We start from the raw sequence: 14895 nt of genomic DNA, 5'->3' as shown, positions 1-14895 counted from the left end.
GAAGTTGCATATGTTTTTTCCTCCTTCTAGAAGACTAAAGGTTGTCTTCTGAAAAAAGCATCTGCTTAGATCTATGGAAGACACAGTTGAAAGGCAAGGGTTCTTTTTTGAAGTCATAGGATTAGATGAGGGTGATTAATCATGAGCTTCATTTTCATTTGACCTTCCATGATTTGACCCACCCTCCCCCCATGGAAATGGAAGACCTAATGGTGACAATAGAAATGATTTCCCAAGTGTGGGGCCCAATCCCATCCCCTCAGTGAAGCCTATATTTATCAGACCCATCTCTGCATGTAGGGTTTGTAGGCAACTTTTTAGGCAATTCAGAAATCACTACCATTTGTGTCAGTGAAATATCTTAATGAATAAAGGTACTTCCTGTCAAGTCTATAGACCTAAGTTCAACAGTCTCCTGGACCTGCATAGTAGATGAGAGGAATTCCTGCATGTTGTTCTCTGACCTCCACACTGTGTTTGCACTGTAGCACATGCAAACTCAATAAAATGAATGAATATGAATGAATATAATTTTTACACCATTTAAAAGACTGTAACATTAATAATAACATTGGAAAAGTATAACTGGAACTCTCTAGAACACAGATCTAAGGACACTCTTTCCATCAGTATGAGGTAAATAAATTTTGCAATTATGCATGTATGTATATCTTTGTGTGTGAGTATGTGCATGTGATTGCGGGTACCTAGGAAGGCTAGAGCTAGAGTTAACAGGTAGTTGTAAGTTGCCCAGCATTGGTGTGAGGAGCAGTAGGTGCTCTTGACTACTGAGCCATCTCTCTAACCCCATAATGATTGTGCTAGTAAAACTAGCAGTGTTTTACTAAATTTGTAGCTGGATATGGGAATATATTTTCCTGTAATACTTCTACTCAGAAAAAGAGGCAAAGGAATCACCACAAGGTTGAGGCCTGCCTGGTCTACCTAGTGAGTTCCAGGCCTACACAGTGACTGTGTCTTACCAAAACAAAAGCCAGGCACACTGGGATTCATCTGTTATCCCAGCATTGGGGAGTCAGAAATGAGAGGATTCCTATAGCAGCAGCTTACTAGGCAGTTACTCTATCCTAAATGGTGGTTTCCAAACCAATAACAGATCTTGATTCAAAGGAGGTAGACGGAACTCCTTAAGATGATACTCCAAGTTGTCTGCAGACTGTACACGCTTGTGTGAACATGCGTGTATGTTTGTTAAACCAAAACACTGATGCACAATTTCAGAAGTAAAACCATCTATACTTAGTTGGTGAGTTGGTTGGTTTTCGTGGGTTTTTTTTTGTTTTTTGTTTTTTCCTTTCTCTTTGTATATATGTAGATGCACATGTTTGGTTGTATTCACCTGAGAGTACTCACAAGTGGGCCATAGAGATTTATTTCATTGTCCCATTCTATCACCCTTCATCTTACACTCTTCAGAAAGGCCTTTCACTGAACCTGAACTAGGATGCTGACCAACACACCCCAGCAATCTTCCCGTTCCTCATCTCTCTCTGAAACTCTAGGGCTGCATGTGTTCATGGCCCATCTTTTAATGTGGGACTATAAGATTTGAACTCAGGTCTTCATGCTTCCTCAAACAAGTGCTCTTACCTACTGAGGCATATCCCCAGCTCTATTTCATTCAGTTGTTCAAAGAATGCCAAAAAACACTGGCCTCACAGAAACTGAAGGAAAAGACCTTTAGGAAGAACAGAGGGCAGAGATACTGAGTCCAGTGAAGATTAATTTATAGATGACCTTCCTTGGTTAAAAAATGATCTCCATGGAGTGTGAGATTTATGTGAGATGACAGGTGATTACTGAATGTCATTCTTTCCTGAAGTGTTTGTGTTGCAGGCAAGAAAAGAGGTAGTACATAGTATGGCTAAGAAATGTTTTCAGTGGATTTTGGAGAGAGGAGAATTGGTAATAGATAGTAGCCAGCTCTTAAGAACATTAGAAAGGATCAAAAGGCAGCCTTGAAAGGGAAACCAAGTCACTCATTGAGATTGAAGATGAAGACAACTGAGGCTGCAGAAGTTTGCCTTGTTTCTCAGTGTCAGTATGTGGTATAAATAGGCGGTGAACAGGGAAGTGGGGCTATGCCCCCAAAAACACTGTTCCACTCTTCCACCGGCCACTGCTGGCTTCTCTATTGAGAAGTAAGAATACTATAGAACAGCTGAGTGGGAAGACTATTTTCAGGTATTTTTATATTCTTTGGTTCTTTCCCCTTAGAGTTTGAATGGAAAGAGTCGTCTTTTGGGTTGTTTTCCCTTGAAGCACATTACTTTTACATGTCAGCTGGGAAAAGGAAAATTGATGGTCTTAGAGAAGAGTCAAGATGTAGTGGACAGAGTGTTACAGTGAGTCAGAAACCTGAATCCAACCTAACTACTCTCCTGTTTCTGTTTGGTGGCCTCAGACAAAACAATGCATGTTGTTCAATGCTGAGGGATGTTAGTTGATTGGTGATTAAACTAAGGAACCTACATACAAAAACATCTTTTAAGTCCTATGTAGATGTGAGGTGAGCTAACACGTGTACACCGTTGATTCCCAGAAGATAAAATTGCTACTCTATACTGGGGGTTGAATTTGGGCCTCAGAAAAGAAAGGCACATGCTCTTCTACTGATCCCCACACACTGTCCCTGACTTTGTGGCTAACTTTACTCTGTTTCCTCAGGAATTAGACAGGGAATTAAAAGATCTGTCCACTGTGGTGAGTCAGGAATTGGAGTGTGTGGATCGGATTGTTATCAGTCAGCCACAAGAAGTTCCTGCTCAGCTGCTGAAGGCATTAGAGAAAGATGCCAAAAATCTTCAGAAGTCTCTAGGCTCTGTTAGTGACTCTTGGAGTTCCAGATTCCTCCACCTCCAGAATGCTGTGGAAGTAAAAAAGGTAGTGTCTTGGTTTGGTGGTGTTGGTTTTTTTATGGGGTTTTTTTTTTTAAGGGTTAATTTTAATTATGCATACCTATATTGAGGGCTATATGTATGTGAGTGTGCAATGCCAGCAGATGCCAGAAGGAAGGTATCCCTTCCCCTGGTACTTGAGTTACAGTATATTTGTGAGCTGCTTGGTGTGGGTGCTAGGAACCGAATTCAGGCACTTTGTAAGAGCAGCTCTTAACCACCCAGGCATCTGTCTCTCTAGCCCTAATGCCTTGCTTGTTTTTATTCCTAAGGGCTCACACAAAGCCTGGGTAGATCTGGAGAGGGATAGTCTGATTTACTGTTTATTTCCTAGGCCACAGTGTTAAATCAGCACAAGGAACTGCAAGGCAAACTTCAAGATCTGAGAGCCTGGGTTGGCAGAACCAGTCTTACCCTGAACAGCAAGGGCTGTGGCACTGAAACTGATGCTGACAGCCTGAGTGACACTCTCCAAGGGTACAAGGTACGCTCCCTACCCATTCTCACCACGCCCTTTGACGTACCTTTATTCTGCTTATTGCCAAATCTGGCTTTATACTTAACCTTTCTTAGAAAGTCCAGATCTCCCTTTCAGAACTTAGATGAGTTATGCTTAATTTTTAGGATTATTATACTCCTAGGGGTCCGGAACCTTTGACTATTTCTCCTTGAAATTATTCCCTGAGAGGGAGCCCAAAGTATAGCTTTAAATTACCAATTTGATATCTATTTTATACTGAGAAGCTAGGGTCTGTCTCTTGTTTCTGTCTTCCCTGGTGTCTAATCTTGCACGATTTGCTTTTCATTGTTGACCTAGAGTGTAAGTAGGCAATGTTTTTCTGTAGGCTAGAAGTAAATAAATCACACCTTTTATCCCAGTACTTGGGAGGCTGAGGCAAGTGGATCTCTGTGAGTGTGAGGCCAGCCTGGTTTACAAAGTGAGTTCCGGTATAGCCAGGGAAATCTTGTCTTGAAAAACAAAAACAACAAAAAGATAAAAGAATATCTTTTATAAAGTTTTTTTTTTTAGTTTTATGCATATTTATGGGGACCTGAGTATATGTATGTGTGTCACATACATGCATGTTTCCACTGAGACCAGACTAGGGAGTCAGATCCCCAGGAACTAGTCAGAGATGATCTTGAGCTGCTTTGTATCCTCTGGAAGAATAGTAAGTGCTCTCAACCACTGATCCATCTCTCCAGCCACCTAAAAATAGAAAGTTGTTTCTTAGTGAATCAAATAAGTTTCCTGTTGTCTCAGTATTTCCCTACCAATTACTGGACAATAAGACAGATGCTTGAGCCTACCTGCAGGTTGTTTTGCCTGCACATGTCTGTCACCACGTGCTTGTTGTGCTCATTGAGGCCAGAAAAGGACACTGGATCTCCTAGAACTAGAGTTCCTACCATGTGGATTCTAGAATTGAGCCTGGGTCTTCTGGAAAAGCATTCTGTGCTCTTAACTGCTGAGCTAGCTCTTGAGCCTTGGATCAGAAATTAATGTTGTATTTTTCCAAAACTTTTTTTTTTTTTTAATTATGCCAAGGTTGGTGGCATAGACCTCTAATTTCAGCTACTTGGGAGGTTGAGCTGAAAGAACCACAAATTCCAGGCCTTTCTGGGCTATAAAATGAGTTCAAGGTCAATCCGAACAGCATAGTAAGACTGTCTTAAACAAGACAAATGGAGCTAGGGATGCAGCTCAGTGGAAAAGCTAGTGTCTGCCCAGTGTACACACGGACTCAGGTCCCAGCTCCACCAAAATAAATACATATGAAAGAAATTAAGTCATAAAATTTGAGTTAACAATAGTATAGTGCTGTTAGTAATAAATGAATGGAAAGATTGCTGCAGTGTAAAGCTAGGTCCAGGAATAGAAGCATATTTGCAATTAGTGCCTTGTTTTGGAAAAAAATGAGACTTGGCAGTTTTCGTTTTGTAACCAATTATAAAATATAGGATATTAGCCTTTAATTCTCAAAACCAGTATCTTTTCCATGACTAGAGAAATGAAAGGCATTTGTTTTTCTCTCCCCATTTGCCTTAGGATATGAAACAATCTATGGCTGAAAGGAAATCTCAATTGGATGCCCTTGCTTTGGATATTCAGCTCTTTATATCTGAGCACCCACAGGATCTGTCTCTTCAGCAGAATCAGGAGATGCTGCAGTTTCTGAGTGAACTACAGAGGTCCTTCCAGGGCCTTGTGGAACACACTGCAGCTCAGAAAGATGTGGTGCAGGGCCATCTTCAGCAAGTCCAGCAAGAAGTTCAGGTCAAGGTCAGACTGACCCAGCAGTTTATCTTTTGGAGTATCTTCTAGGGCTTTCCTGACCTGCCTCCAACTATCATGATTCCAGGAACCTGGCTTTACCTACTTCAAAATTTCATGTCACACAGGCCGATGTGGTCTAGTGCGAGAGAAATGTTCTAGCTTTTTCTTGTTTTATGTATGAGAGAATATATATGTTTATGTGTGATTGCATGTGCAAGTGTTTTCATTTTAGTGAGAATCTGCTCTTACTATGTCCCATTGTCTCAACTTTTCCTGTCAAATTGTAGCTGGCCTGTCCGTCCTATTGCTTTCCCAGCATCATTTGAGCCTGAGGGGAGCACCTTGATACTCTGAACACTGATAAGAATGGCTCTGAAAAATCGGTTTATTAATGTCTTTTAAAGTAACTCATAGATTCCCTGACAGTCTACAAACAGCTGACAAAAATTTAATCAGAATAATACTGCTTTAGTTAGTTTTTGTTGTTTTGTTTTTCAGACAGTGTTGCACTGTGCAGTGTAGGCTGACTGTGTAAAACAGGCTGGCCTTGAGCTCACAGAGATCCCCCTGCCTCTGCCCACATGCTCTAATTCAAGGCGTGAGCCACCATGTCTTACCCTTGTTTTGGCAATACTTAAGTTACTATTTTCTTGCACTTTTCTACATGCTGAAGTGCTCAGTTTTTCACAGTGGAAGACAATGTACAAAAGCAGAGTTGATGTTTCTTTTGTCTTATATATATTTGACTCTCATACCAATTCTTACCATAAGTCTTATGTCACAAATTTAGATTCAACATAATTGAGTGTCTAGTAACATAATAGCCATAGGCTGTCTCGAATAATACTTTTGTCATCTATGCCATTGGATACAGTGGTGTACAGCAAGTGACAGCATTGTCATGATCCCCAGGAAATCTGTCACAAGGGCTCCTGTATTATACAAAGTATAGTTGAGCTTTTGAGTCAAACTTAAAGAAAACTAGGTTAGTCCATGCCTTCCATCCCCTGCTACTGTTTAATTATTTCAACTGTGTTGAAATAGAAATGAATCCTGATGAAATATTTCAGGTCTCTCTCCATTCCTGAACTTGTGCAATGCTCTTACCTAGCCCTTTATATAGTGTAGTATATCATGTAGAAAATTAATAAAGCAGATTGGTCTGAGCCACCTTGACTCAATTGCAGCAGGTAATAGAATTGCATGTGAACATTGTGAACATGGGATTAATTCACAGTGTGCATTAACCTTGTCAGGAATGCTCTGCCTCTCTCTGTATTTGCTCTGAGTGTGTGTGTGCGTTAACTTGTTTGCTTTGCTTTTTTCAGATTCAGTCTGCACTCATCCTAACCCATGAAGATCCTGTTTCACAGCTGAAGAGCTCTTAGGAGCTCTCTTCCAGTGCCCTTCTGTTTTTCATAAAAAGGGGGAATGAGGGCCAGCATGGGTACCTGTTTGTAAGTGCAGGTGACTGAGATCAGAATGCCATCAAAAGGCAATCTGGTAGAAACTGGTTTTAGAAGGATGATCAGGAGAACACATCATGCTCAATTGTTGCTCAGTCAGGTGCTTTAGTGTTATGGAACTGACATGACAGATGGGAAAAGGATCAGGCATGGAAACATATCCCTCCGCCCCCTCTGGCCCTGACTTTTCTAGTGGTATTAGTGTAGATACCCAAAAGATTGAGACAGTTGCTATTCTTGGACTGGTTTCTCCTCAAAATAGCCAACTCCCACTCCTCAAGCCTGCCATATAATCATTCTATTTAATGGTTCTTCTGTAGTTATGAGGCATTTGATTTATAAAGTCAGTTGAATTATTAAGAAGTTCATTTGGCTAATCAATTATCCAGACTCTTGGGGGTTTTTGTTCTAATTCTTCTACTTTTCCACATTTCTTACTTAAATGTGTATAGTAAATCCTCTTGTTTCAAAAGAAGAACTTCTCAGAGAGACAAATTTATCATCATCACCATTGTCATGTGGTTTCAATGTTGTCCATTCCAAAGATGGTAACAGCAGTCTCCTCCGGAGCTTCCAAACTCAACCCTGACCTAGGAGCACCTCTCTACAACTGTCTCTGACTGTCATTCCAACTGCATACCCACATAGCAGCCTGCCCAGATGAGGGGAGCTTCCGGAATATGATTTCTGTGCCTTTTTCTATTCCAGTTTTCTACCAATGTTTTCATCTTTGATGTATAATTGTCATGTTTTACATTTCAGGAAATTAACTTGTATTTGTAAGATGAGAGTTAATTGTTTCTTGACTCCTCTGCATTTTAATAGACTCTGCAGAAACAACAAGACACCTGCCATAAGAAGCTGGAGGATCTTTGCAACTGGGTGGGGCAGGCAGAAAGAGCACTGGAGAGGCACCAGGGCGGAGCCTCTCGGCAAGAGCTCTCTGCTCTGCAGCAGAACCAAAGTGACTTGAAGGTCAGTGTGAATTAAGCCATCTTGTCATCCCTTCAGCAAGTGTTTGTCAAGGCTCTATTGCAGTGCTTAGTGGCAATATCAGCGGTAAGCAGACATTACTGCTTTCATAAAGTTTACAATTTGATAGAAGAGAAAGACCAGTAGACAGATTATAACCATTACATACAGAAAGGTAAAGTTGACTTTAAAGAGTGTCAGATAAACTGAGAAGTGGTGTGTAAAGCGGGGTTAGTACATGAAGGTGTAGCAGGTAGAAAGTATACCAGGCAAGAATCTGTTTCGGTCTTAAGGTAGGAGGGGAACTTAGCATAATGTAGTCAAGAACTGAAAGAAGGCCCCTTCTGCTGGGCTACAAAGAATGAGAGGAAGATTAGAGAAAGTGGAGATCAGAGGCATGAATGTCGTCACTCTTATCACCCTGGATTTGTAGGCCACATTAGGGAGCAAAGATGGTAACCAGGAGAATAGAGTAGTCTCCCCATCCACTACACCCTAAACAAAAGAGTGGGCACTTTCCAAGCCTCCCAGTCAGTTCCTGGAAGCAGAAGTGAGTGAACACTACTATATACGCTGTTCTTAAACATATGGATAATGCAGTTTAATTTATAAATTAGGCACAATGAAAGATAGATCCAGAACTAAAATTAGAACAATTATTACAATATGCTGTAATAAAATCATCACTACTCTTGCCCTTTGGTGCCATTGTTATATGAAATGAGGAATCTTGGCATATAAGTGTCATAATAGCATGACAGATGACCCTGTGTACCCTGTGTGTGACTAATTGGCAAGTACCATGTACAGCTTAGATGCACTAGACAGAGGAGCTCTTCACATTTCAGACTGAGAAGAGCAAGACGAATTGATTTTTTTTTAACTGTATATGGGTGTATTATATATGTTGCCTGTATATGTGTACATATATGACCACATGTATGCGGGGCCTGTGGAGGTGTCAGGTCCTCCACAGGCATCAGGAGCAGGTCCTCTGGAACTGCAGTTATGCATGGTTGTGAACTGCCATGTGGATATTAGGAACTGAGTCCAGGTCTTCACCAAGGAGAAATTCTCTTAACTGCTGAGTCTCCCTCCACCCCACCCCACCCCACCCCTCTCTTTTTAGACAGGAGCCTTAGCTGGCCTAGAATTTACTATGTAGACCTAGCTAGCCTTGAACTCATGAAGCTTGAGCACCTGTGCCTCCTGAGTGCTAGGATTAAAGGGTTACCATCATGCCTACTAGGAATGAGTTTCAGTCACTTCATTCAGAATGGTGCACTTAGGAAATGTGGAAAACTACATTTTTATTTAATAGTTTTAGATCATAGTTGATCATGAAGAAGTATGGAGACTGTCTGGTCTACTATCCGAGACTGGCAGGCTCCATTCTGCTAGAATCATATTGTCCTTTTATTTCTTCCACTTGTACTCAGAGACAGAGGCAGGTAAATCTATGAGTTCCAGCCCAGCCTGGTCTACAGAGCTAGTTTCAGGACAGCCAGGGCTACACAGAAAAACCCTGTCTTGAAAAACAAAAAACAAAGAAAAGAAAGAAAAGAGTTCTCTTTGAAGACAAGTTATTGCCAAGTAAAAAATTTTGCTATCTAACTTTGAAGGCTTGTTTTTTGTTTCTTTGGTAAATTATCATCAAAATGTCAGCAGTTATATACATATATGTCATCCTTACAGAAGACTGAAAGGATTAAAGGTTAAGACAGTCATCTTTGTTTCTCTTTGTTAAGGATTTGCAGGGTGACATTCAGAATCATTCCACCTCATTTGCCACTGCTGTCAAAGACATTGAAGGGTTCCTGGAAGAGAACCAGACCAAGCTGAGCCCCCAGGAGCTGACAGCTCTTCGAGAAAAACTTCATCAGGCAAAGGAGCAATATGAGGTTCTCCAGGAACGGACACGGGTGGCTCAGAAGGAGCTGGAGGAAGCAGTGACGTCAGCCTTACAACAGGAGACAGAGAAGGTAGCTGGCCTGCTACTGGTTTTCCAAAGACTCATTGGAGCAGTCTTTAGAGTTACAGAAGAGGTCTTTAGGAGCAAGCCTAAGTCAGTCTTTTCATTCCCAAAAAATAGCCAGAAGTTCAGGTCAGGAGTGGTTGGTAAGTGTATTTTACCAAAAACAAAACTAAAACTTGCTGGTTCTACTTACAGTTTCTACTTTGGCTTTGATAAGGTATAAGAAGGAAAAAGCAGATGATAGGCTTTTTTGCCCCAATATTGATTGGTGACCTATGAGTATTAGAAAAGTATCTATGGGACTGGAGAGATGGCTCAGCAATTAAGAGCACTAGCTGTTCTTCCAATAGTCCTGAGTTCAATTCCCAGCAACCACATGGTAGCTCACAACCATCTGTAATAAAATCTGATGTCCTCTTTTGGTGTACATAAAAACATACTCATATAAATAAATAAGTATTTAAAAAATATCTCTCTAATTTGGGCATCATTTGGGGTCCCAGACTTTCTTTCCTAGGCAGCTGTACAGTTGCAATGTGGAGTGTGGGACTTGGAGAAACTGAAACAAAACAAAAGTGTGACATCTTAAGTGATTTTATTCAGTACTGCTGGTAGAATCAAGTCCTTTCTTCAGCACAGGACTCCTGTACTAATGAGAGATTAGGCATCATGGAAAGGGGAAGTAAAATACCTGAAGATGAATATTAAATTAAGTGAATATACAACACAACTTGTTTTAAGTAAATGTTTGAAAAAACTAGTGAGAGACGAATTCCTTTTGGCTGAGATAAAGATGACAGAAGTCAGTTGTCCCTTCAGGGAAGAGCTGCCAGATAAGAACTGTGCCTATTGTGTATCTTACTCTCCCAGTGTCACCTCTACATAGTTAGGGAACCTTGCAGGGTTGTCAGGGCCTTTCTGTCATTTTCTCATTTGGTTTGCCTTATTGAGGTGTTTTTGGTTATTTTTATTTAAGCAGTAAGCTATTGAAGAAATCTGGAATTTATTTTAAATAACTATTTTCACATATTCTAGTAGATCGTAATTCTATTTTGTATGAAAAGATTTTACACCCAGACCTAGAGCGTTGGTTTTTCTTTAGCACAGAGCTCTTCTCTTACTTTGACTTTGAACCAGTGCTCTCATAGTAGAGTGCCTAAGAGTTCTCACTGGCATTCCTCTGGATTTCAGAGTAAAGCAGCGACGGAGCTGGCAGAGAACAAGAGGAAGATCGACGCCCTTTTGGATTGGGTGGCTTCTGTGGAGTCATCTGAGAGAAAGCCGCAGACTAGCCTTCCAGGAATAGAGCAGTTCTCTGGAGCTTGCCTGGAAAAACAAACCTTAGCTGCCACTGATGGTCATGTAGATATGAACCAGGTACCAGAGACACTGGACAGGCAGTGTGAGCTAATGAAGGTAAGGCTGTACCTTGTCTTTTCCCATGCTTATAGAAAGGAACCTAGAAAACAAATCACAGCTTTAGTTTGTCTTTGGTATATCAGCAGCTTGAACACTGACTGTTCTTGAAATGCATTCTCCTTTGGCTTCTTGAGCACTATTTCACCCTAATCATCCTTCTTTTCCTTTGGCCATCCTTTGTTATGCTTCTAGTAGGTCCCAGCCCTCTTCTTATCTGTCATAATATGCTTCCCTGGGCCTGGAAAGAAAGCTCAGTTGGTAAACGATTTGCAGTACCAGCGTGAGAACCCACCCATGTTTGATCATCAGAACCCATGATAAAATGTTAGGCGTGGTGGTACACACTGGTAATCCTAGCATGGGGCAGATAAAGAAGGAGACTCTTTGAGGGATGGGGATTCCAGCCAGCTTAGCCTAGCTCTAGGTAGAAAGGAAAAAGTAACCCAAAAAATCAGATAGACAGTTTATGAGGAACAGCACCCAAAATTGATCTCTGGCTGCACCTGAATATACATGTGCATGTACACAAATACAAAGACACACCCAAAAACCAATATGCTTTTCTTGGGTACCCTTATCCATGTGTAGTACTTGAGTTACCAATATTGACAAATTCCATGTATCTATTTATCGTCAGTTGACACACAACACACACACACACACATATATATATGTATATATATATATATTACATCACTGCCCCATATTAACTCATCTTATTTCTAAGAAGTTGTTTCCATGAATTTCTTTTACCTTCCATATTTTTACTATGGTTCCTTGTCCACTCTACCTCCAGCATCTCTACCTCTAGTTGTAATATAACCAAATTGTTCACGTTTTCCTATTGATGGTCTTTGGGGTTGTTTACTACCAGGCACGTCACCAAGAATTGCTGTCTCAGCAGCAGAATTTCATTGTGGCTACCCAGTCAGCTCAGTCCTTCCTGGACCAACACAGTCACAATCTTACACCTGAGGAGCAACAGATGCTTCAGAAGAAGCTAGGTGAGCTTAAGGAGCAATATGCAGCTTCCCTCGCCCAGTCAGAGGCAGAGCTGAAGCAGACGCAGACTCTACGAGATGAACTGCAGAATTTCTTGCAAGACCACAGGGAATTTGAAAACTGGCTAGAACAATCTGAGAATGAGCTGGATAGTATGCATAAGGGAGGCAGCAGTCCTGAAGCTCTGAACTCCTTGCTAAAGCGTCAAGGAAGCTTCTCCGAGGATGTCATTTCCCACAAAGGAGACTTGAGATTTGTGACTATCTCAGGACAGAAAGTCTTAGAAACAGAAAACAATTTTGAGGAAGGCCAGGAGCTGTCAGCTACCAGAAACTTAGTGAATGAAAAACTGAAGGATGCAACAGAAAGATACACCACTCTCCACTCTAAGGTAAGGAAAGACAACCCCCCCCCCCGCCCCCAAATCAACCTCCAGGGAAACAACTATGATTGTCTTCAAACAACTATGGGTAATTTCTAAGGCTCAAAATATGAGTCATAAGACACAGTGTATGTGAACCAAAGAAAAATGGGTTTCATCGACTATAAATGAAAATTCAGAGTCTGTGGGTCCATGGTCTAACATCTAGTACTATTAACTTTGGGAATATGTGTCATATCATCGATGGAGATAGAAATGCTCATCTTCCAGTATCTTAGACTTAAAAGAGATATAGCACAGCAAAATTTAAGCCAGCTTCAGTCTTTTTTCTTAGAAAATTTGTTCTTAGACAATTTCTTCCTGAAAATCCAAAAACAACCAAACAAACAAAAAAATTCCTTCCAAAGTTTAGAATTACACACCACACTTTATCTTTCTGTCAATATCTAATCTCCCGAAAGGAACATTTTTTTCCACTTTTAAGTCCTTACTTTTGCCTGTAATCTGATGTATATTTCTCTGGTGGTGTGTCATCCAACTCATTAAGTCTTCCTGGGAATTTAAAGAGTGAGATGAAGTATACAGTACAAATAATGGTGATCTTGCTTGCAGACAGTTAAATTACTATGTAAAGTTGTGGTCAGTTCTCTGTACTTAGGAACGACTCTTTCTTTGGTCTCTATTCTGGAAGCTGCTACCTTTGACTTCTTTATTTCTTTGGCATAGTGTACACGATTGGGCTCTCATCTGAGCATGCTACTGGGCCAGTGTCAGCAATTCCAGAGCAGCGCTGACAGCCTGCAGGCCTGGATGTTGACTTGTGAGGCCAACGTGGAGAAGCTCCTCTCAGACACAGTTGCCTCTGACCCTGGAGTCCTGCAACAGCAGCTTGCAACAACAAAGGTAGGCAGATTCAGACCATGTGTGTGTATCAAGATCTTATATTTCATGGCTTAGAGGGAACTGATAAGTAAATACTACTAAAAAATACATTAGTTGAAATGTCTTAGGCAAGACCAGATTCATAAATTCTTTGGTTGTTTTGTTTGTTTGTTTTGTTTTTTGCTATTGTTTGGGGCAAGCAGCAGTTACAGGAAGAATTGGCTGAACACCAAGTACCTGTAGAAAAGCTTCAAAAAGCAGCTCATGACCTAATGGACATTGAAGGAGAGCCAGCCCTGGACTGTAGGCCTATTCAAGAAACTACAGGTACAAAACAGTACAGTACTTCTCCCCTTAGGAGTACTGTGATCTTTGTTTTTGTAGTACATAGCAAACTGTATGAACAGGTATCCAGAGCACTAAGCTAAGGGCGGGGGACATACATTTGTAGGGGGCGATTCTGATGCTTTGATATAATCTGGAATCTGCAAGTACTGATGCTGAAGGTCCTCTTCCCAAATTGGTTCTTGATCCATCAATAAAGATGTTGGCTAATGGCTGGCATAGCAGGGGTCAAATTAGGTATGCCCAATTGTTGCTAGCCAAGGCATTTTGAGAATAACTGTCTGTCCTGCGCATACGTTCGTATGTGTGTGTTTCTTCAATCCACAGATCCGGGATAACTCCTAGGCAGGTGCAAGTATGTGACCCACCAAGAACACAAGGCAGGGTAGCAAAAGCTACATGCAACATACATGTATAAGATGTCATGAAATAGCTCACTTTCCAGGGAACTCTGTTACTACACTTTCAATGGCTTTCACTCTATGGCTTCAACCCTTTCAGTATCTGCCATCATTGAACCCTGTTTCTTTCACTTTCTAAGTGAAAGTTTTACTGCCTTTGATATTTCTCCTGTTTCTTACCTGACATTTATTTCATTGTATTCTCCATGAATGATGAAATCCTATTTATTTTTCAAGATTTCACCAGTGGTACATCGTAGTGGCTTTAGTCAGTACATTATGTATTTGAAAATTACTAAGAGGGTGGGTTTTTAAGAGGTGGATGTTCTCACCTTGAAAAGTGCTAAGTATGTGAGCTAGCTATGTTACTAACATGATATAGTCATTCCATAATATGTGTGCATCTTAAATATAATTTGTATACCAAAAATATCTTATCAGATTTACTTACAACAGGTGGGTGGGAGAGGGAAGGAGATAGGCTAGAGGGCTTATGACCTTTGTTAAATCCTAACTAGTAACCCTGTGTCTTAGTTACTTTACTGTGATAAAACACTATGACATCTTATAAAGGAAAATATTTAACTTTGGCCTACTATTCTAGAAGGATAGCGTTGATGTTGGCAGAGCAAAGGCATGTTGCCAGGAACAGCCGAGAATTCATATCTTGAGCCACAAGCTAAATACACAGAGCGAGCATCGGGGGAAGACTTTGGAGCCTTAAATAAAACCACCCTCAGTGGCATGCTTTCTCCAACAAGGCCACACCTCTTTTTTTTTTTTTTTTTTTTTTTTTTAAATTTTTTTTTTTTTTTTTTTTACACTGTAGCTTGCTTCAGACACTCCAGAAGAGGG

At 40.8% G+C, this 14895-nt stretch overlaps 1 protein-coding gene across 9 annotated transcripts in view; it reads left to right on the top strand.

The window, feature by feature from the left end:
- The window catches only part of LOC110323540 (microtubule actin crosslinking factor 1), a 339871-nt gene that overhangs the window by 217938 nt on the left and 107038 nt on the right, over positions 1 to 14895 (top strand). For 5 of the 9 annotated variants that reach the window (XM_029539975.1, XM_029539981.1, XM_029539980.1 and 2 more), the window contains 9 exons: positions 2689 to 2904; positions 3253 to 3402; positions 4969 to 5202; positions 7488 to 7637; positions 9383 to 9616; positions 10801 to 11025; positions 11903 to 12421; positions 13139 to 13315; positions 13498 to 13621. In XM_029539975.1, the coding sequence (XP_029395835.1) occupies positions 2689 to 2904; positions 3253 to 3402; positions 4969 to 5202; positions 7488 to 7637; positions 9383 to 9616; positions 10801 to 11025; positions 11903 to 12421; positions 13139 to 13315; positions 13498 to 13621 (2029 nt within the window). The remainder of the gene's footprint in view (positions 1 to 2688; positions 2905 to 3252; positions 3403 to 4968; positions 5203 to 7487; positions 7638 to 9382; positions 9617 to 10800; positions 11026 to 11902; positions 12422 to 13138; positions 13316 to 13497; positions 13622 to 14895) is intronic. The other 4 variants (XM_029539978.1, XM_029539979.1, XM_029539977.1 and 1 more) reach the window with 1 other exon arrangement.

This window comes from Mus pahari, chromosome 6 (genome assembly GCF_900095145.1).
Source record: "Mus pahari chromosome 6, PAHARI_EIJ_v1.1, whole genome shotgun sequence".
Lineage (NCBI taxonomy): Eukaryota > Metazoa > Chordata > Mammalia > Rodentia > Muridae > Mus > Mus pahari.
This window is presented reverse-complemented; position numbering and strand designations above follow the sequence as displayed.